General features: G+C 35.9%; 1 protein-coding gene across 4 annotated transcripts in view; it reads left to right on the top strand.

Annotated features, from left to right (window-relative positions):
• The window catches only part of KHDRBS3 (KH RNA binding domain containing, signal transduction associated 3), a 153,186-nt gene that overhangs the window by 97,871 nt on the left and 33,187 nt on the right, over positions 1-22,128 (top strand). For all 4 annotated transcript variants that reach the window (XM_055128258.1, XM_055128257.1, XM_055128259.1 and 1 more), the window contains one exon: positions 20,136-20,218. In XM_055128258.1, the coding sequence (XP_054984233.1) occupies positions 20,136-20,218 (83 nt within the window). The remainder of the gene's footprint in view (positions 1-20,135; positions 20,219-22,128) is intronic.

Genomic DNA, 22,128 nt, shown 5'->3' with positions numbered 1-22,128 from the left:
TGAAGCAGTTTGAGTGGTATTCTGATGGATCCACTGCGGATATTGCATTGCATATTGTCATGACATCCCTTCCCTCTGCTTGGTTTATTTCTCAAATATTCCATCTAAATTCAGCAGACATTTACTGAGCTCTAAGTCCTTGGGACTAGATGATGAATGGTGAGAAAACAGTAACCTCTTTCGACAAATTGTTTAAATAAAGTATATGAAAAATGAATTGAATAGTGGGAAGAGTCACTGTCTTGGAAACATTATCAAGATCTTATAGGATTTTAATGTAATATTCTTTCATATCCCACTCCAGGTTGCCTTTCAGCAATTTAGTCATTAAAAAATAATTAAAGTATGTCAGGCTGTATTTTTTTTTTATCCTTTAGTATTTCCTCTAAAGCTCTGCTGTGAATATAAGTTCTTAATGAAAAGTCTTCAGTGAAGAAAACAGTTCCCATTTTTAAGATGAATGCAAATCAGCTTTTTCATTTACCACTCAGTAATTTTCTACCATTCTTCACAGCCTTACTAACATACAGAAAAGAAAAGATGGTCATAAATCTAGGTGGGAAAAGTAGGGAATAATTAGCAATAATACTGAGCTCCTGGGATTCTTGGTCTAACTTTCTAATGTACCATAATTGAAGAAGTAATGTTTTATTTTAGCATTAAGAAAATTAAATAATATTATGAAATGAGATTAAAATAAATGGAAATTGTTTTATGTTAGTAATATTAAAGAGAAGTATATGAATTGTTTAACAATGAACAGCCAGGAGTAAGCCCTAAGTGAAGCAGGATGTGGTCCCAAAAAATAAAACAAAAGCAGAAGCACCTTTTCCCAGAGTTCTCAAGGTTGCAGCTGTCTCCTGGGAAGTCTCCTTGTGATATCCTAAGCACTTCAGCTTCAGTGGGGTCAACTGGAAAAAGTTGGAAAGAGTGTCCTTATATGCTACCATTTTGGGTTTTTTGAACATGGCATGTTTTGTGTCCCCACCCAGCTATGATCAGGGCTTACTCCTGGCTCTGAGGTCAGGAATCACTCCTGGCAGTGGCTGGGGGATCATATAGGATGCCAAATACTGAACCAGGTCAGATGTATGCAAGGAAAACACCCTACATGTTACTATCATTCCAGCCCCATGAATATGGCATGTTTTTTTGTGCTTCCAGACTTTTGCTTTTGTTGGCTCATTCTTTTGGAACATTCATCTGTTACTTCATCTGATAGTCCCCTACTTTACTGTCTTAGTTTAGGTCAATTACTACAAGGGAAATTCAGAAGAGGTATTAGCTGACCATTTGAGCATATTGCAATTGTTTCTATTTCTCTCCTTCCTTGAAGGACCAGGATAGATGACATTTGTCTTTATGTGCCAGAGAATTGACATGAGAAACTTTTATTTTATTTTTTTTTTAATTAGGAGTTTTAGATTATGGAGGTACACTGATAGCCAATTTAGAAAGTCTAGGGTCCTATATCCCAGTGAACATTAAATATGAACATTTGTCCACTCTTTTGGCAAGCGAGAAAGTTAAAATTGATCTTTGCATATACTAAATAATTTTTGAACTGAAATAATCATAAATAACATTCTCAGGTCCATCAGGGAAAGGGTCACTCACCTGCATTTAGCTCTCTGTTCTTAGCACTGATCTTATGTGAGTCAGATTAGGAGACTTTGTTAGCATTTGCTGAATGGAGAAATATTCTCCAGACTGAGTTTTGTTGTTGTTTTCTCACTAGCACCAGTTTATCACAGAAAGGTGTTAAAGGACTTAAATCAACAGATTGAAGAGATGCATGAACTGTGAGGTATGGAAGAAAGGCAAAGGACCTTCATATGTCCTCAGGCTCCCAGTCTTTCACAATTTTGTATGGTCACCAGCCCAGAAATTCAGAATCCCTTGCTTACGGGTTTTTATGGAGACAACTTGACTCAGGCCTTACTGATGAACTCTGTTCACTGGCAGTTGAACTTCCTTGGAGGCCAGCGAGGTGGGACTCTGACCTGGAGGTCAGATAGGAGTCACAAAGATTCCTCTCTCACATACTGGGTTCCTTGGCAGTCAGAACCTGTCCTCATGCCATTTTCAAAATAAACCTAATTAATATAACAGGAAAACGTGGCTTTCAGAAGCTGAGTCAGAAACTGTGAATGAAAACAAAATATATATGTGAAATATATTTTTGTCATCTGAAATACACATACATATCTTATGATCTTACAGTATGATCTTACAATATGATCTTACAGTATCTCAGGAACATATTTTCACCTTTTGTTCTCAGAATTCTCTATCTTGCTAAAGGAAAAATATCCTCATTATTGGATGCTACCTCAAAATAAATGGGACTATTTTACTTTTTCTCAAATCCACAAGTGTTAGCACCATGTAACTAGATCTTCTTTTTTTTTTAAATTGGTAGGATTTTTGTTTACTGTATTGTGATCGTCTCTCTCACCCAGAGCCTCACCCAGGACCTGTAGGATTTCCTTTTATTTAATTTTTTGAAAAATTTATGTTGTTACAGTTTAAGCAATGACAGTTATAATTGTGTCCAAGTTTCTGGTGTTGAACAGAGTTACTATACAACCCTGCAACCTCAGTACCCTCTCTTTCCTCCTCCCTCATCCGATATCACCCCCACTCCAGCATCCCTTGCCCTGAGCTTCCCCCCATTACCTGTGGATTATTAGTTATGGTTTCAGTGCATATTGTTACCGCCCTGAGCACTACCCCTGTGCTTAAGAACCTCCATCTGCATTCCCATATTACTTTCTGGAAGCATATTTGTTCCCTTTGCCCCTCTGGCACTTTCAGGTCTGTATTCTAGTTTCTGAGGTTTATTATAGGCTAATATTGTCAATACCCTCAATTTATTTCTTTATGTACCACAGATGATGTGACATCATTCTGTACTAGTCTAGGCTGAGATTTTAAAAATTGCCACTTGTGGAGAACTCAGCCCAGATCTTCCTCCTGTTTGGTTTATGTGTTTTTTTTTTTAACTCACATGGTATATTGTCATCCTGTTGCTCATTGATTTGTTCGAGCGGGCACCAGTAACGTCTCTCATTGAGATACGTATTGTTACTATTTTTGGCATAGCCAATACGCACAGGTAGCTTGCCAGGCTCTGCCGTGTGGGCTTGATACTCTCGGTAGCTTGCTGGGCTCTCCGAGAGGGGCGGAGGAATCGAACATGGGTTGGCCCAGTGAAAGGCGAAAGCCCAACCACTGTGCTATCTCTCCAGCCCTACTCACATGGTATGTAATCATAAAATAAATAAATAAGCAGCTGCGGTAGCAGTGTGGCCTCTCACCCGCTTCCAGCTTTCCATGGCCGTGAGCCACTTCCCCCACCCCAACCCGCAGCTACCGCCAACAGACACATGGAGGGATCAGGGCCGCCAGGCTGGTTGGTGATCAGTTGCCGTATTTCCATTCTCCCCATGCACCTGTTCCAGTCTCACTAAGCACCCCATTCCAGTCTCACACTGCCCCTCGTTCTTGTCTCCTCCTGTCCCCCATGGCTTTGTCTTTCCATGCTCTACCTTGCAACCTTGGTCTAGTCCAACCTCCAAGGTTCCAGGTAGCAACTATACCTAGGTCCTGTACCACAATCAACACATGAAAGCTCTGCCTTCAGAGGGAAGCTCTTCTAAGAAAAGACTAACATCTCCTGCAGCTAGGAAATCTGCTCAGGGAGGAAAAACCACCTAGGTGTGTGTTTCTTCTGTCCTTAGTCCAATAACTATTTAAACATTCATTTAAATTCTACTTCTTAATATAGTCACTTTGTATGGACACAGTAAGCTTATAGAGTGGCTTTCCTGGGGACACCTCGCTTTATAGATCCCAGACTGTAGTGCTCAGGCCAGATTAGTCTTTTCCTAACACTAGCAGGGCTCTATTCCAGTTTTTACTCTTTGGATCGTGACAGAATTTGTCCGTGATCATGCACTTAACTTATAGTTAAGTATTATGGTGCTTTGCTTGGCCTGTTTTGATGCCAGGGTAGCTCACAGCTTGCCCTGAGTCCATCCAGTCCCTCATTAGGATTCTGCTTCCGGGTGCTAGGAACTAAGGGCAACTGAGGCTTGTCACTTGTATCACTTGTCATCCCGTTGGTCTTCGATTTGCTTATTTGCTTGAGCGGGAGCTTGTAATGTCTCCATTTGTCCCTGTTGTGTGCTAGTGTAGCCCAATGGTATATCTACTTGCTCCAGGAACACAAAGAGCCCCAAACCTTTTGTTCAGGGTTTTAACGAAGAAGTCTGACTATCTCGTAGGTGGGTGGCTATGCAGTCTTTAACTCACCAGCTGACCTCCACTACCTCAATTACCCAGCCACTGCCACACTCCAGGCCACTGCGCACAACACATCATAAGACACTTAATATCCATTTTCCATAATTTCTGCACCATATTTTATGGGGTTCAAATATGGTGTGAATTATGGTAACACCTGTAGGGGCGATTGGAGGCCACCCTAAAAGCCTCCATCCCTCTCAGAGAACCTGGCAAGCTACCGAGAGTATCCCACCCTCATAGCAGAGGCTGGCAAGCTACCTGTGGTGTATTCAGTATGCCAAATACAATAATAGCAATGGGCCTCATTCGCCTGATATCGAAAGAGCCCCCAATACGGCAACTGAGGCTTAAGTGGAGAAAACAGATCCCAGGAGTGAGTATATTCAGAGTCAGTTTAACCCCCAAGTTATAGAAGCATAATATTAACTATCTTCCTGTGTCCATAGAAAAAGACATTGCTCTGAAGTAAACTCTGCAAAAGGACATAAAAGAAAGGAAAAAGCAGTATTTCACTTACAAATACAAAATCAGAGATTTCTGAGGAATTTGACTTTACAAGTCACAGGTACTACTTAGGGGAAAATGGTGATTAACTGGTTGGGGAAGAGAACACAGAGAAGAGGTTGAAGATAAACACAGAGGAATGGGAGTGCCTCGGGAGCACTGTGCATGGTGTACCCCAGTAAACCTAAACTCCCTGAAGCCACGGAAAAAGGACAAGACAGCATTATCCTACAACATGGCAATTTATGCAACAAATTGTTAGCAAATAACTTAATAATACAATCTTTAATATGTGTTCATTTTGTAGATTAGAACTTCCTGGAAATGGAACAGTATCTCTTGATCTGTACCCACTAATATGTGTTCTGGCACTTTATAAGCATTTAGTAAATGTTTAGTGAACTAAGTGACTCTGCACCGAGATTGATGCACTTTTTCAAATGAAAGTTACCATTGATATTTTCTAAGTCATCATATCTACAACCATCTGATAGGAACAAGTATTTTTGACATTTAGAAAATTGTCTGTCTTTAGTTATCTTTGTCTACTAGGGCTTAAAAGATTGTTTCAGGTCTGTAAAAGTAATTTGTATAGCTTCAGTAGACAACAGAGTACATACTGTAACTCTTATCACAGGATCAGAATGAACCTAAGAAGGATGTCATATTTAATGAGAAGATGCTCTCTATAATGTATTTTATATATGTTCTCGTATGTGGTTCTTAGTCACTTAGCCACTTAATTAGCTGTCTCAATTCTTCTGCACAAATGAGATTTTAATATTGAAGTAGTCTTGTCCAAAGTCATAGAGTTGATAAAGAAGGGTCAAATATGGGACTCAGAATTAAAGGATTGTTTTCTATTTTCAGTGACAAAAAGAAAACTGAACAGTAAACTAGAGTTGTAGCTGAGTTAATCAGAATTATTTTTCTTTAGAGAAAAATAAGTCGATACAGCATATTTCCTTATCAGCAGTGTTGTTAAGGAATAATGGAGAATGACTTAAATAATCCCAGAAGGCCCTTGTAATTTAGTAATTATCTGGATTTAAGCAATTTAGTAATTATCTGGTTTTAAGCTACCTTAAGTAAATGGAAATGAGAACTATTTAGGAATGATGGCATGGGTTAGGGTTAGACATGATAATCAGAGTACTGTTTTCACATTTATTGGCAAAAGGTAAAAATAGCATTTTTATTACTTAAGAATTTAAGGACAGACAGTACCAGAAGGTAATATGCTTGCCTTGCATGCAACAGATATTGTTCAAAACCCCCTTCACTGAAATCTCCAGGTTCTCATGGAGTCAGAGATGGGCTACCTTCCCCCATCTCCCTATTCTTCCCAAAGCCTGGCAGTTGTACCCATGAACTGGCTCTGGTTCCAAAAAAGCTCAATAACTAGCCATGATCTAGAGACTCATATATAAATCTCAAAGGAAATCAGCAAGTTGTAGAGATGCTTCCAGACCGTACACTAGGCAGAATCATCTGGGGCACCCAATGTCACAATCTAATTAAAATATAACTTCTCTTGTATCTCTTGATTCAAAATTATGAAATCCTGGTGCATCTTACACTCTAAACCACTGATAAACCAGGAGTAGAGTACCACATTGGATGGATATAAGTAGAAGGCAACCAATCTCAATTAACAAAATATAAACACACAAGGCTTAACCTGTAACAGCATGTTAGCAATCTCTTATACAGGGGCTTAATGGCTCCATGGCGAGAAACAACAATCTCACATACTTTCCTCTAAAGAAACATTTTTTGATCATTTCTCACGAATTATTTATAGAAAGTTATATAAAATAAAATTTTCAGGGCCTGCTAGAGGGTGTTTGGGAATATTGGAAATAATGGTGGTGGGAAGGTGCAGTGGTGGTAGGATGTTAATCTCTGATGTTAATCTCCCCCACCCTATTTCCGCCGCAAAAAGGAATTTAAGAAAAAAAAATCCTTCTATATTGTATGCTTTATTGAGAAAATACACATCTTGGTATTCTAAAATGAAATTAATGTAAGTAAGTATTCAAATTAGGTTTGGTTTCCTAAAACCTCAATTCAGAGCATATCATAAAACTACTTTTGTTAGAGGTATATCATGCCTGTAATAAAAATGTATTTTTTTAGCCCTGATGAGGAAGCCTCATACTCTGAAGGTATTTTTTGTCAGATGTTTATTGAAATTAAACTATTGTTCTCAAGGAGAGTTGGTAAAGATACTCATCATTTATAATGTCTTCTGAACCCACTGTTCTTCATCAGAATCCCAGTCATGGTGTTCTGAGTGTGTGTCATTGAAACAGATATCTGTTAACAAATACATTTCTATTTGCCTGGGAGAAGATCCTTATTACAGGACTATACATAAATATAGCAATAACCTCTCAAGTAGGGTACAAATCAAATCATTCTCTCAGTGATATTGTCTTTTAAGAACAGTTTTTAAGAAAACAAGCCCAATGAGTAAGATTGCCATGTTTTTTTAATAAGGAAAAGAGAAAGATGTGTTTTCAACCATTTGAGTATAAATCGGAATCTTCTCAATTTTTAGTAAAATAGACTTAATTATAGTTACTTTGCATCTCTCTCTTTTTTGTGAATAAGAAATACAACTTTCCAAAATGACATTGATTTATTACTTTTGTCCAAATAATTAGCTGACATATTAATTAGTGTAACCCAGAATACTCTCAAGGAGAGCACTTTAACAAGTCAAGATGTTGATGTAATTACACAGAGAGGCATGTTTGATGCTTCTAAGCAGAGGCAAATTTACATATGAATTTATTTCTAAAGTGAAAAGATTTTTGTCAAATTGCTCTAAGCATTGCATGCAATGAAAACACAATCTATATACATATTTTTTTTCCTGCAAACACTCAGTAAGGTAGTTTACTTAATATCTGTAAAGTATCATGTCCATTCTCATTTCCCCTAGAATTTAGATGTTAATAACTCCTAGGTCTAAATCCCTAGCCTCACCCTTAATTCACAGGAAATGCTTGGAGAGTTAGAGTTTACATGGCCACAAGGGACCTCATTGATCCCTAGAGTTCTTGTTAAAGAGAAGAGAGGTGCACTGTAGCTCCCCTTAACTTCTGTGCTATCTCTTTAGCCCCCACACTGCTCTTTAATGTAGGTTTTATTTTAAGAGTCAGTTAAGTCGTGCTTCTTTCCATTATTTTGAGAGCTTACATTGTAATCTTTTGAATAGTTTTAATATGATTTAATATGTAGATGAAGGGTATACTGACAGCAGATTTTCCCAATACAGTGACTACTGGCGAATTTTCTGTTTTTTGACAGTTAACTAATCTGTAAACTGCTTCAGTTACTTTGTTTTCCATAGTGAGAAATTTAATTAAAACAGACTACAGATAATGAAAAGGTTATTTGTGAAAATGGATTTTAAAGTTGAATTGAAATGTCTAGGAAAACTTTTTTTTTTAAATAAAAAGATCAAGGTTCCATGATTTTTTTATATCCATCTTAACTAGGAGCAGAAGTAAGAACAGAAGTAAGAAGCAGAAGTAAGAAGTATGCAGTTTACTTGAAATGTCTATCAGAGCTTCAGATGACAATCTCTTCTTTAGTTGCTTGAAATGTTGACCTATTATAGAAATAAAAAACTTTAGGAAATCATCACTTAATTTTACATGTTTTTTTTATCCTTCAAATAAAAGTGATTTAAAGAGTATACTTTATTATGGGCATGTCAGTTCTGAAATGATAATGTCAGTAAAGACAGAGAAAGCCCATTTTGCTCCATAGTTAGGCAATTTCAGTTGAGCAATTATAACTGAGTTAATACAATGGATATGTCATAGCCCTCAGGTGTGGCAGGGAGAGGAAGTTGAGAACCACTAAATTAGTCCTTTGCTATCATGAATTTCCTATCAGTACCTGCCACTGATTGATTGTTGCAGTTTTCATTAGTCCTTTAACCTGTGTTCATGCTGTTACCTTCATTTTGAAGCTGTCTGTATAACCCCCTCCTTTATATTTGGAGGTGCTCTCTAGTATTTGTATCTGTGTGTACAATATAATCAGGTTCTCAAGTCACTTACATTTGAGCAATGGTATCTCTTCTTTATCTGTCTTATGGCTTCCCATTAGACTTGAAACTGTTGAAAGTAGCTGACATGACATTTATCCAAGGGAATTGGGTACTAGTAAGTATTCAGTGTTGATTTCTTGATACGGAATCAAAACACAGTTGCCATTCAGGATAAGAATACCTGTAGTTGACTTATTTTAAAAAATTATATTTCATATTATTGATCATGTTAATATTCTACTTGATATGTTTGTTCTAGTCTGCTTATGCAGTGGGTGGTGGTGTATAGTGTGGCATAAATCTTTAGAGATGCTTTTAACCTAAAGCATTAAAAAAAAAGCATGTTGTCCTGTCAGTTAATAAAAATAAAAAGCCAGCTAATCATCGAGATATGTCTTCTCTGTGAATTTTGCATGAAGCTTAGGTACAGTACAGGTTGTTGCTTCAATTTCATATAACAGACTGTATATTATGGTAGTTTGAAGCAAAGTTTGGACCAGTCTGACTAGTTTCAAATCTTTTCATTGCTATGTGACCTTTAAAAAATTTTGGTACTGCCCTGTGCCTTATTTCTGAATCAGTAAATAGAAATGTTAGGTGGTAGATGATATGGACTGTTAGCAAGATTAATTAGCATGTGGGAAATATTTAAAATAGTGCCTGGCACATAAATGTGAATTTTATATATTTGTATTATTATTGACTCAGAACTGTTTCTTTGGTTTGCCAGTGTAGTTCTGTGTTTTAGAATAGGCTTTCTGTTTCTTGAGCATCAAAATGCGAATCATAATACTAAATACCATTCATACCCCCCAGAGTGATGAAATTAAAAATACAATTTTAAGCATTAGCTAGAATAAAGTGCAATAGTCCACCTACTACTGTGGGAACATAGATTAGTAGTGCTGATTTGGAAAACTTACTACTTGTCATTTCTGTAAAGCTGAGCACTTAACCTCCCAAGAATTGGTGACTTAGCTTCTGGGAGCTACTCTGGAGAGATGCGTATGTGCAGAGGCTCGTTTTACAACATGTTAAAAATCATGTAAGAAAAAGCTAGGGGGGAAAGTTCTATCAACACTAGAGTAGATAAACAGGTACAATCATATAGATTAAAAGCAAACAGCAAAAGGGAAATAGCTGAACAAATATGGACGTGAACAAATATCATGAACATTTTTGAATAAAGAATGGTGACACAAAGTCATAGCTATTGTGACTCCATCAGATACAGAGAATAAAGACATGGTTCTAAAAGTCAGGATAATGGGGAGGGGGATGGGCCAGAGGAGGGGCTGAGAGATTACACAATTGGTAGTGTGCTTGACTTGCCTGTACCTCACCTTGGTTCAGTCCTTGGCAGCCCATATGGTCCCCTGAGCCCTACCAGGAGTGATCCCTGAGCACTAACCCAGGAGGAAGCCTTGAGCTTATCTTATCAGATAGATATTGAGTATTGGCAAGAATCAGCACCCTGCACCCTGCCACTCTTGCTGAGAACACTTGGGAAAGGTTCACTGTATCACTGCCATCCCATTGTTCATTGATTTACTTGAGCGGGGGCAAGTAATGTCTCCATTTGTCCCAGCTCTGAGATTTTTAGCAGCCTCTCCTTACTCACCTTTTCCCCTTATTTCTGGCTGGCATTTCCCTTGCCTGGGAGGTCTGTAATTAAAGTCCTGTTAGCTCACCTTAAGAGATTTGTAGAATGGCAGTGTCTGTGTTGCAAGCCATAATGCCCAAAAGTGAGAGAGAGTATGGGGAATATTGTTTGCCATGGAGGCAAAGGGAGGGTGGGAAAGGGGGGGTATACCCAGGATCTCAGTGTTGGGAAATGTGCACTGGTGGAGGGATGGGTGTTTGATCATTGTGTGATTGTAACCCACACATGAAAGCTTGTGACTATCTCACGGTGATTCAATAAAATTTAAAAAAGAAAGATTTGTAGAATTGGGCAATGTTTGGCCATATTGTGCCATTAAGAAAGTGACTTAATTGACTCTGAGGAACGTACAGGTTGGATTTCTTGATGGAGTGAGGGACTTAGTCCAGTCTTCATATTTTGTCTCACTTTCACTGTATTTACAACATAAATTTAGAAGAATTTAATTTTATGCCATTCGAATTAAGAAAACTGGAAGACGATATTCTATGAATAATAGGCAATAACTTAATTTTTAATTTAATTTTACTTTTGGGCGTCATGGACTTACAATGCTGTTAATGATAGGGTTTAATGCATGAATTATTCCAGCCTCAGACCTTCCACCAGTGTCCCTCTTCCTACACTGCTTTCCTGATGGCAACCCCTCTCCTGAGAGTCCTACTGAGGTGTTGATATGATCATAGCTGAGTTAGTCTGCTGTCCTTCATTAAAAATTGACCAGTACTTACAGAATAGAAACGTGGACATCTTCATTTCCAGAGAGATTTACGAATGTATCATGTTCTACAAATATAAATTATCTGAATTCTTCTGCCTTTTGCTGACCTAAGAGCTGAGATTGCTAAAGGGAATAAATATTTAAATAAAATTTAAATGTCTACTGGATACAAACTGTCAAAAGTTTGTATTCATATGGACACAAACACATGATGTGCATAGTTTTTATAAATGTATGCATTACTCTTTCCACAAGCACTGGAAATACCCATATGTGGATTATATTTTACATTTTTCAGATTAGAATTTTGAAGGTCATAGACAGATGATTTTTATAAAGCCGTACAGTAAAAGTCAGAGCTAGAATTTATAAATAGATATGTTTTACACATTCAATATAAACTGGACTAACTTTATTATAGGCTTTTAATACAGTATTAGATATGAAAACTTACAACATTTTGAAATGACCAGATACCACTCCAATTAAAGGTGTTATTTAGCTTAATGATCTTCTTTTAAAATAACTCAGGCCAAAACATTTGTAAAATCACTATATTTTAATTTTTTTTCTGTTTAAAATTCCCCCTCCCCCTCCTTCGGTTCAAATGGAGTCTGTCTGATTTTACTGTAACTAGAATTAAATAGGTCATACTTATTCTTTTATTGTGAGCTACTCTTTTCAACATAAGATTTCTGTAGTATTTAACCATATGTAACTTTGAACTTTGTAGATCTGGAGTGGAGAATGACTGTGTTAGATCTTATTTCCTATTACACTAATTCTGACATTTAACCAATTTTTCAAGTCATCTTTATTAAAGATGAAAACTGAAAAATGTAATTTAAGGAGTGAAAAAGTTTTCTTTAGTGAGGTGTGAATGTATATATTTTTATTATTATTACCTTTATAATGTCTAAATGCACTACTTCTAATAATTTGTGACCGTTAGAAATAGAATTATAGATATTGTGGTGGAGGGTTTAGATACTTGTACTGAAGATTAAATGAGATCCTTGTATACAAAACTTATATGTCATCACTGAGCCAAACACACAGATTTTTTTTTAAGGTTTTCTTTTTCTGCTTCGGGATTAGAATTTTAAAATGATAGGTAGTATTTGATAGAAAAGAACTGAAATAAGATCTCATCAAATTGTGCATTTTAATAAATACTACATTTTACCTATAACATCTCATTTATTTTCATTCATTATAAGTTTTGATTGAGAATAATGCCCAGTACCCTTAAGAACCTGAGGGCTATGGGACTCATTGCAGATAGAAGTTTTTCTTGCTTACATCTTACTCAGATTTGATCCCCGGCACCCCATATGTTCCCCCATGTTCCTGCCAGGAGTGATTCTGAAGCACAGAGTCAGGAGTAAGCCCTGAGAACTATCTGATGTGACCCCCCCCCCCACAAAACCCTGAAGTCTAGTGAAAGTGAAAGCAGAGGAAGAAATAATTCTAAGTTTTATGTGTATATGCATGCTGTCAGCAATTCTGGTTGCAGAATAAGTGATAATTGAAGTTTTCTGGTGAAAGACCTAAAAGGTGATTACAGAGGGATTTGCATATGCAGAGAAATTACAGTATCAAATAGGGAAATGTCTTCAAGAGTGCTTCACACCCTCCTGAATCATATGGTGAACTGTAGCTCTATAAATTGCAAAGGGCAAAACTGAGTCTTAGAAGTGCATTCTCTATTTTATAGAAACGAGGTGAGAGAGTCTGGAGCAATAGCACAGCAGGCAAGGCATTTGTCTTGCATGGGGTCGACCCAAGTTTGATTCCTCTGCCCCTCTCAGAAAGCCTGGCAAGCCATGGAAAGTATCCCACCTGCACAGCAGAGCCTGGCGAGCTACCCATGGTGTATTCGTTATGCCAAAAACAGTAACAAGTATCACAATGGAGATGTTACTAGTGCCTGCTTGAGCAAATCGATAAGCAGTGGGACGACGGTGCTACAGTGATATAGGTGAGAGAGTGGAGACTTGGTTAGCAAGGAAGCCAAAAAAGTCATTCCCATTTTAATGGATAGTTCTGGAAGTAAGTTTAGATAAGGAAGCACTGTAACCCCGAAATATACATTAGAATATCTGACCAATCCAGTGGAGAAATTCTCATTAATTCTAGTGTAGTTGCATTGGAAATATAAGAAAATGAGTGGATATCAAAGACATTTAGGAGATGAAAATAAAACTTATTGGTAAGGTGAAATGGTAGTGGGATTGACCACATTGGTTGTAAGAGGTATCGGTTCTTCCCTGACAGGTGTCTCCAGAGCCTGTCAGGCTCTAGCATTAAATTAGAACTGTGCCACAAAGTCTCACTGTGGTATAAGACCCTGTTTCACAATTTCAGAGGAGTTCAAGAAATCTTTGCAGTATGTTTTAATAGTGACATCTCCGTTGAGCTTTTCAATAGAGAAATCTAATAGTTTGCTTAGAATAAACTTGATTATAGCGCTTTATTTCCTTAGTTTGGGTCACCTGGAGGATGACTCAGATGTGTAGACAGGCTAAGGAAAGCAAACTCAGAACAAATGAAAGGACTAGGTGGAAATGGAATTTTCCTCAGGAAACATTCAGTTCAACTACATAGTGAATGTTTTGAGGGTTCCTCACTATATTACAGGCACTGTTATAGCTCTGTAAATGAATAAACAAAGTACTGTTTGTACCCAACGATAGGTGAGGCAAAAATTCATTCCTGTACAGCTGTAGATACCAATGTGTGTTTTAGGTACATTGACATAATGCAAGTGTGATTGACTCAGGTTTGTGATACTAAGAATGTTACTGAACTGGATGTTAATTTGAACTTCCTATTGAACAATTCACTGAGAGGGCAAGCCCAGAGTTTTGTAGTAAAGTAGAACCGAACTGGAAGAAATTATGGCATTGGAAATAAGATAAAAGGCAAAACATTAACTTAAGAAGTAAATTGGAACCATGTCATAAAGGAAAGTATCTGTAGGAGAAAATACAGAAATGTGAAAATTTTCAACAATTTCAAATACAATCGTCAAACATCTCTGAGTACCACCAGCATGAAAATAGTTCCTCACCCCAGGTTCTGACAAGTGTATAGATTCTCGATTAATGGATTATAGGTTAACTTTACTAATTAAACGGAATCTATAACATCTCTTCTACAAGTGTGATCTTATTCAAGTAAATGTTAAATTGTAACAAATAATTTGTCAACTGCTATGTTTCAAATTCCTACTCTAGCCTTAGAAAATACTAAAGAGGAATTTTATAATATCAAATTATATAAAGTAAACAAGTGCTATGGGAGTGACTCAGTGGTAGCACACAAGCCTTGCACAAGGCCCTGAGTTCAGTCCTTGCCAATGCCAAAAAGCAGAGAAGAAAAGAAAGCAGCATGGTGGGAACACTGGAAAATGAGAGAATTGAGTAAAAATAATAACAATAATGAGATGGGCTTCTAGACCCCCAGATCAAGTTCAGGTAACAGTTTACGGCAAAGCCTTAGGATCACAAAGTAGAAGAACACCTGCCTTATACTCTTCCTCATTTTACTCATGTGTTAATCCACTGGTAAAAGTTCCCTTTTGTGCTCAGCTAATGACCTCCTCTTCTGCTTACAGTAAAACAGAAGGTCAATACAAATTTCCTGTACTTCCTCTTGGAAACTTACATTTTGCAGCCAGTCTAAATTGTAATTCTTCAGTTACAATATTCATTGTTCTTCCATCTAATTTTCCAGTGTTTTCCACGGAAGATATAATACTAGTAAGGGAAGGTATACTTTTACATGGTCAAATAATGCAAGAAATGATAGATCAGTCTTGTGAGATTGGCAAATTTAGCCCTTTTAAAAAATTACGGGTGGGGGTAGCAGGGAGGCACACCAAGTGGTGCTCAAGAGCTCAAGATTCCTCTCCTGACTGTGCTCAGAGATCACTCCTGATGTTGCTCAAGAAACTGCATGTTCTGGGGATTGAACAGTTGAGTTACATAAATGGCTAGTGCCTTACCCACCTCCTCACTATTCTATCTCTTCAGCCCTAGTTCTTTGAAAATTTCAATGGAATATCTGGAGTCAATAATTCAATTGCCTTAACACGTTCAAATTCCAGCATTGCAATATCCAACAGAATAAATAATGAATGATGTAAATGTAGGGTTAGATAATGTAGTAGGTAATATTTTTATTTAAGAAAATTCTGGTCATTTATAATAAGGATACTTTAATAAAAATAAAAATGGAATTCTTTGTGTGTATTTTTTCAAGGTACAGGCATATTACTTAAGAAACCCTGAACTTCATTTCTGCCAAACTGCACCCATAGCACAGTGACATTGCAAGATTAGCTCCTCGGATTTCCCATTCCCACACTCTGCATACAATATTTACACCTGTGGTTTTTTCTAAGTGTTTTATAATTGTTTCTTGTTTTTTATTCATTATGCATAATGCATTTTGAATCATTTTGTTAATAAGGCAAAGTTGCGAGATAAAGATTTCAAACAATTTTTTCATATTCTTTTCACTTATGATATACTGAAAAGATTTCATGCACCTTTGAATTGTCATAATAACCTTGTCGAAAGCTGACCATAAATGTAAAGTTGTTTGGGTTTTTTGTTCTTGTACTTCCCATTCTATTTTGCTGTTCTGCCTCTCATAATACAACCCTGTTTTTTTACTTGATTTAGAAATAAATTCTAAATTGAAAAGTCTTATTCTGGAAGATGTTTGCTGTATAATAAAAAGAATGAAAAAAATTTTTTTATTGGATAGTTTTAGTGGAACTTAGGTTCAGTTGATACAGATGATTTAAATCATTTGCCATCAGATGAGAAGATAGTATAGTAGATAGGGCTCATGCCCAACAGTGCGCATGATGGTCAATTCCTGGTAACACCTGGTCCTCCACACATCACTGTGTGCATCTCTGGAAGCCCACAGCACCATTTTCGTGACCTGGGCATTGCTGGAACTTCAGGACACTAGCAGCATTGTATCATGGGGGCCTATCTTGAACCAGTGGCTCTGTCGGCTGAGAATTGACCTCCACTGCTCTTGAACAGTTTGGTGTTTCGGAAGGAAGTCTTTCAAAACAAAACCAAACTTTTGCTTGATATATATATATTTTAATTTTAGTTATTCTTTTATTGAAAATGATAGTGAAGTTCCTAATATTGGACCAAGTTATTGCTTTAATTTTCCTAGCTTTTGCTCTATGGATTTTTAACTTTATGCTTATATTTATGTGTATATTTTAGTACTTTGAATCTTTTAAATAGGTTAAAATTTTTCACACTGAGCATTGTTTTTCTAAGAATCTATCTTAAGAGTCTATTTTATTTACATAGTTATGTTCTCGGGATTACTATTGCCATTGTATATAACTTTTTATTTTTTCTTTCAAGATATTTTTATTTTTGAATCTACAGTGTCTTGTAGATACCATGAGATCAGTTTTTTAAAACATAACCACAATCTGCCTTTTATTTCATTGATTGCTTTAATTCATTTATGTTTAGTGTAATTACTAAACTCTGGTAAGAGTTACATAAGCTATGTTGCTGTTTGTTTTGTGTCATCATTTTTGCACAAAAACTGCCTTTTGTGTTAGGTATACTATACCACTAATATTACTATAGTTTCTTTTACTACATTTTTTAAAAATTATTTTATTAGCCTATCTTGTAGATAAGTTTAATCTTAACTTAGATGTGCTTTTCAGATATATAGGAACTTAATTTCAGGAGTGTCTGAAAACCTTGATTCTCTGTAAAAAGCTCCATATTACTCCACTCCCCTTTTTATTTCTCCTATACAGTTTATATACTTATATAGTGTACCCATCAACACATTTGTAATTAATTTTTATACAGTTGTCTTCTGAAACAGAAGGAAAATATCTACCACAAAAATATGCATACTGTCTTATATTTATGTTTTTACTTGTATCAATATTATTTATTTTCATATAAATCCATTTTAATGATTTTCACATTATTTGAAGTTCTGTTGAAAACTGTTAATACAAGTATGTAATATTAGTTCTTTGGTTTTTTTTTTGCCCATTTCTGAAAATAGTTTTGCTGAATTTTACATTCTTTGTTTACAATCTTTGAGCATTTAGAATATGACATCTTACTGTCTTCTGGACTATATATATAGATTCTGGTAAAAATAATCAGTTTTTCATTTTTAGAATTTCTTGTACATGATATAGTTTCTTTATTACTTTTTAAAAGATGCTTTGTTTCTGTCTTGCAGCATTTTGATTTTTGTTTTGTTTTTACTTTGGGGTCATACCCATCAGTACTTAGAGCTTACACTGTTTCTGCACTAAGGACCATTTTGATAATGTGGTAGCTCACAGGCTGTAAGTCTCTGGCTTCACTTAGAATTGGATTTCTTGTGTACGTAGACTAAAGTTTTGCTGATTTTCTTAAAACAAAATTGGTAAGGTTTTAGACACTGTCTTCATGCAGTTTTTTCTCTAATCCTGAGGATCTCATTATTTTGTACCTTCATATCTTTGATGATATCCTACATATAGTATGTGTGTGTATCTGTTCATTATTGTGTTCGGGTTTTAACTTCAGTGAATTTTTTCATATATTTGAGCTTGCAACTCAATAATTTCTTTTAAAATTTTCTTCAAATTAACTTTCTATATTTTTTGTTATTTTACTCCCACATCTTTTGTTCTTTAGACAGCACAAGTGAGATAAGTTAGCATAGTAACTATATTTCAGAAATAACATTTCAGTTATTTTTTTCACTGTTCATTAGTTCAGCTGTCTTGATGGCGATTTCTATTAACTGCTTTTGTTTATATGTATATAAGCCATTATTTTATTTGTATTTTGTGTCATTTTGTTTTTGAAAATGGACCTTTAATGTACAAACACTTCTAATAAAATTCTCCTTCCAGGGATATCTTTTTTGGTTTGTTTCAACTTCTTGTTCTTTTGTTTAACTGCAGTGCTCAGGGGCTACTTTCAGCTCTGTGCTCAGGGTTTTGCTTTCAGTCGTTGTTGGGGAACCGACTATACAATGTCAGGGATCATACCTGAACCTTCAGGGCTGGAGTAGCACACGGGAGACCCGGGTTCGATTACCGGCATCCCATATGGTCCTCTGAGCTCTGCCAGGAGTAATTCCTGAGTGCAGAGCCAGGAGTAACTCTTTTGCATCCCTGGGTATGACCCAAAAAGCAAAAATAAAAACCCAACCTGAACCTTCCTCATTCAAAGCATGTGCTCAGCCATTGCACAAAAGCTCCTCAAAACAATAGATTTGTATAGTAAAGTGGCAGGTTATAAAATCAGTAACCAAAGTCAATGGCTTTCCTATATCCAGATAATCAAAGAGAAGAAAAAGTTACTAGAAAAACAATTCTGTTCACAATTGTGGCTCAGAAAATCAAGTATATTGGAATCAGCTTAACTAAAAGAGGTGAAGGACCTATACAAAAAAAAAAAACCTACAAAACACTGCTTCAAGAAAGAATAGAGGATGCAAGGAAATGGAGACATGTCTCCTGCTCATGGGCTGATTGGGAGGATTAACATTGTCAAAAGAGCAATGCTGCCCAAAGCATTATACAGAATAGGTTCAGTCCTATAGGAATACCCATTGACATTTTTCAAAGAAGTAGATCAAGCACTTCTGAAATTCATATAGAACAGTAAACTCTTACGAATAGCTAAAGCAATCCTTAGGAAAAAGAAGATGGGAGGCATCACCTTCCCCAACTTCAAACTGTACTATGGTAGTAATTAAAACAGCTTGGTATTGCACTATCTCTTTAGTCCTCAGAATTTCTTTTTTGTTTTATTTTGGTTTTGGCTTAGTGACATTTTTCCCAACTAATTTCTCTTTAAAAATGTTTATTTTTAGGGGATGTTGGCATTGACTTGTCTTACCCTGTAAACATGTGTTCAGTTAATGATTAGACAATGTATTGGTGCCTAGAAACTTAGATTTTATTCTTTGCCACATGGCCTGGTATAAGCTGGGACTTACACTCAGGTGCATGCTGAGTTTTCAGCACTCATTTTTAAATAACTCTATTTTTTATTTCTTTCTTGTGCTGAGCTAGATGGAATAGGTCTAAGCCTTCTCAGGTCTTTCCTGGCATATTAAATCTGCCACTGGGTTTGTGTGTACCCTTCTAGATTTTAGAAATATGTCAGCCGTTTTCAGAGCCCATGTCTATAATTATTGCTTCACACTCCCTTATAAATTGTGTGATTATACTATTGTTCTGCTCTGGCTTTTTATCACGGTCAGGCAGCTGTATCTTAGACAAGGGCCTATAGTCATTTTCTTCAAATACAAAAGTTTGGGGTTTGATGTTTGTTTTTTTTTTTTTTTTTTAGGATGGAAATCTCAGAAATCAGGTCAGATAAAAAGATTCTCTGGGAGTGGGGTTTTAAAAGTTTACCCTGATCTACCCCTCCAGCTGTTACTGTTTTTGTAGCTGCTGGTTTTTAGAGTTCCTGCAGTGTTGGTGGTGAGGGTGGGAATATAGGGCAAGTTAAAATATCACAAAGTTTTCTTTTCATGCCACATTCTGGTATTTTTTTTCTAAAAAAAAATGCTCTCTAGATCTCTATAAGCCTTCATTTAATTTACAGAGTTCTGAAAGTATTTATTTTGACTTTTTTACTGCCAACTTTTCTGTGCTTTTAGAGAAGATTTTTAAATATTTCTCTGTCATTTTTATTACTTCACTCATTTTTATTTTTGCTGTAATATATTCTGATAAATGCTGGATGAATTAATGAAAATTTAGATTCAGAAAATTCAACAGATTGCTTCTTTCCAGAAACTTCTCTGAACTTCTGCGTACTTCTGTTATATTTTAGGACTATGACGATGGATATGGCACTGCTTACGATGAACAGAGTTACGATTCCTATGATAACAGCTATAGCACCCCAACCCAAAGGTAAGATTCCATTTTAGACTAGATCCTATTTGCTCTAAAATATTTATGTATACTGGGGAAAGAATACCAGATCACATAGAACATTTGTAATTTTCATTCTTTTTTGTTTGTTTCTTTTACTGGAAATTCAACACCTGGGACGAACTAACTAAAATTACTCCACATTTATTGAGACTTGGAGGATGCAAAGTTGAAAATGTACCTACTCTAAGAATTCATTATATTCTGAGGAGGAATAGTGGCCACAACATTTGTAACTAGTCAGGTCTTAAGGTATAAAATCACATTAGAAATGTGAAAATAGCCTACATTATTAGTGTCTTAGATGATTAGATGATAAAGTAAGTATGTGGTCATAATAGTTTCATATTTGAGTAAAAATGATAAGCTCCTAGTGAAGTATTTTCCTAGATAAAATCATTAGAGGTAATGTAGAGCTTTATAGTTAACCTCTTCTGCTAATATACCTTAATGTTCATTGATTGCCTTGATGTTCAGTGATATAGTATACCAGTGATTGTTCTGTTCAAAATTTTTCTCACTACCTAGAAACATCTTCTTTAGGCTTAAATTTATAAGTGAAAGATGAAGATAGACATACATAAATCAAAATACTGGCTTTCTGGAGCATAAGTAAATACAGGCTTATATGATTATTTTGATGAAACATAAATCATTTTTGAATTTGTGATGCCAAGTCAAGCTTTAAAAAGGTAGGAACTCATTTGGTACTGACTTGACAGGGATATTTATAATGTTCTTGTTGCTATTATTGCCGGGTATTTTCTTTTATAACTTGCAGCAATGAAGTAACCTTCACAGTTACTTTGAACTCGTCCTTTTTAATAGAAGACTGCTATATTGTACGTGTATCATTGAGAAGTTGGCACACCCCAGAATGACTATAGATAATATATGTTTTTCATAGACCTTTACTGATTACATAAGTATCTTATGTATGTGTGCTTCCAAGTCTGTGAAGTTTGTGCTGCTCTTCTCATTGTTGAAATTACGAAAAGGAGGGATGCAGAGAACAAGGTTAAGGAATTTGCCAAAAATCACACTCTAAAAGGAAAGATAATATTCTGTCCCATATTACATGTCATAAAGAGTTTTACATTATTAAAATATTTTTGTTTCTGGTATAAATTGAGATACATGAATCAGTGGGTATCTCAGTTTTCAGTTTGTCATGCAGTATGAAGTTTTCATTCCCCACATTTGCTAAGCATGCCTGTATTTTCAGCATTACTTCTGTAAATTTTAGAAAGTCTAGAATCTAGGTTTGAGTGAGGTAGATGCTATTACTGCAGAATTGGATTCTGGATAACAGAAGCATTCTAGCTTTTCCTGACCACACACAACCGACAAGTGTTAAGTCTGAGTCATTGTCAAGTGGATGTTCTGACCACTTCCCAGTACATTTTTCTAGAGTTTCATGCTTTTCTCTGTTCTGTCCCCACATCCATTTTAGTTTTCCTTTGTGTTGCGCTTTCATACACAGGTGTATTTAAATTGTATCCATTGTATCTGAGCAATTTGACTTATCAATTATATCGCCAAATAGATAACAGTGCTAAAGTTATATTCATCCTGTATAGAAAATGAAGGACTCTTAATTTTTTACTAATTACCCACTCTCTGCCAGCTACCATGGTAGATGGTATAGTATAGTATATATACTATATATATGATATATATATATATCATACTATACCCTTTGTATATTTGATCTTCACAGGCATTCCATTCCAGTGCAGCAAATATAATTAACAGCATTTAATAAGTACGGAAACTTAAGACATACTTTCAGCAAAATGCATGTGATGTAAGATAATAACCTAAACACTATATTGTTTTTCAATATTTGATGTAAGAAATTTATTTTAAAGTGTTGAACATACTTAATA

This window comes from Sorex araneus, chromosome 2, assembly GCF_027595985.1.
Source record: "Sorex araneus isolate mSorAra2 chromosome 2, mSorAra2.pri, whole genome shotgun sequence".
Lineage (NCBI taxonomy): Eukaryota > Metazoa > Chordata > Mammalia > Eulipotyphla > Soricidae > Sorex > Sorex araneus.
This window is presented reverse-complemented; position numbering and strand designations above follow the sequence as displayed.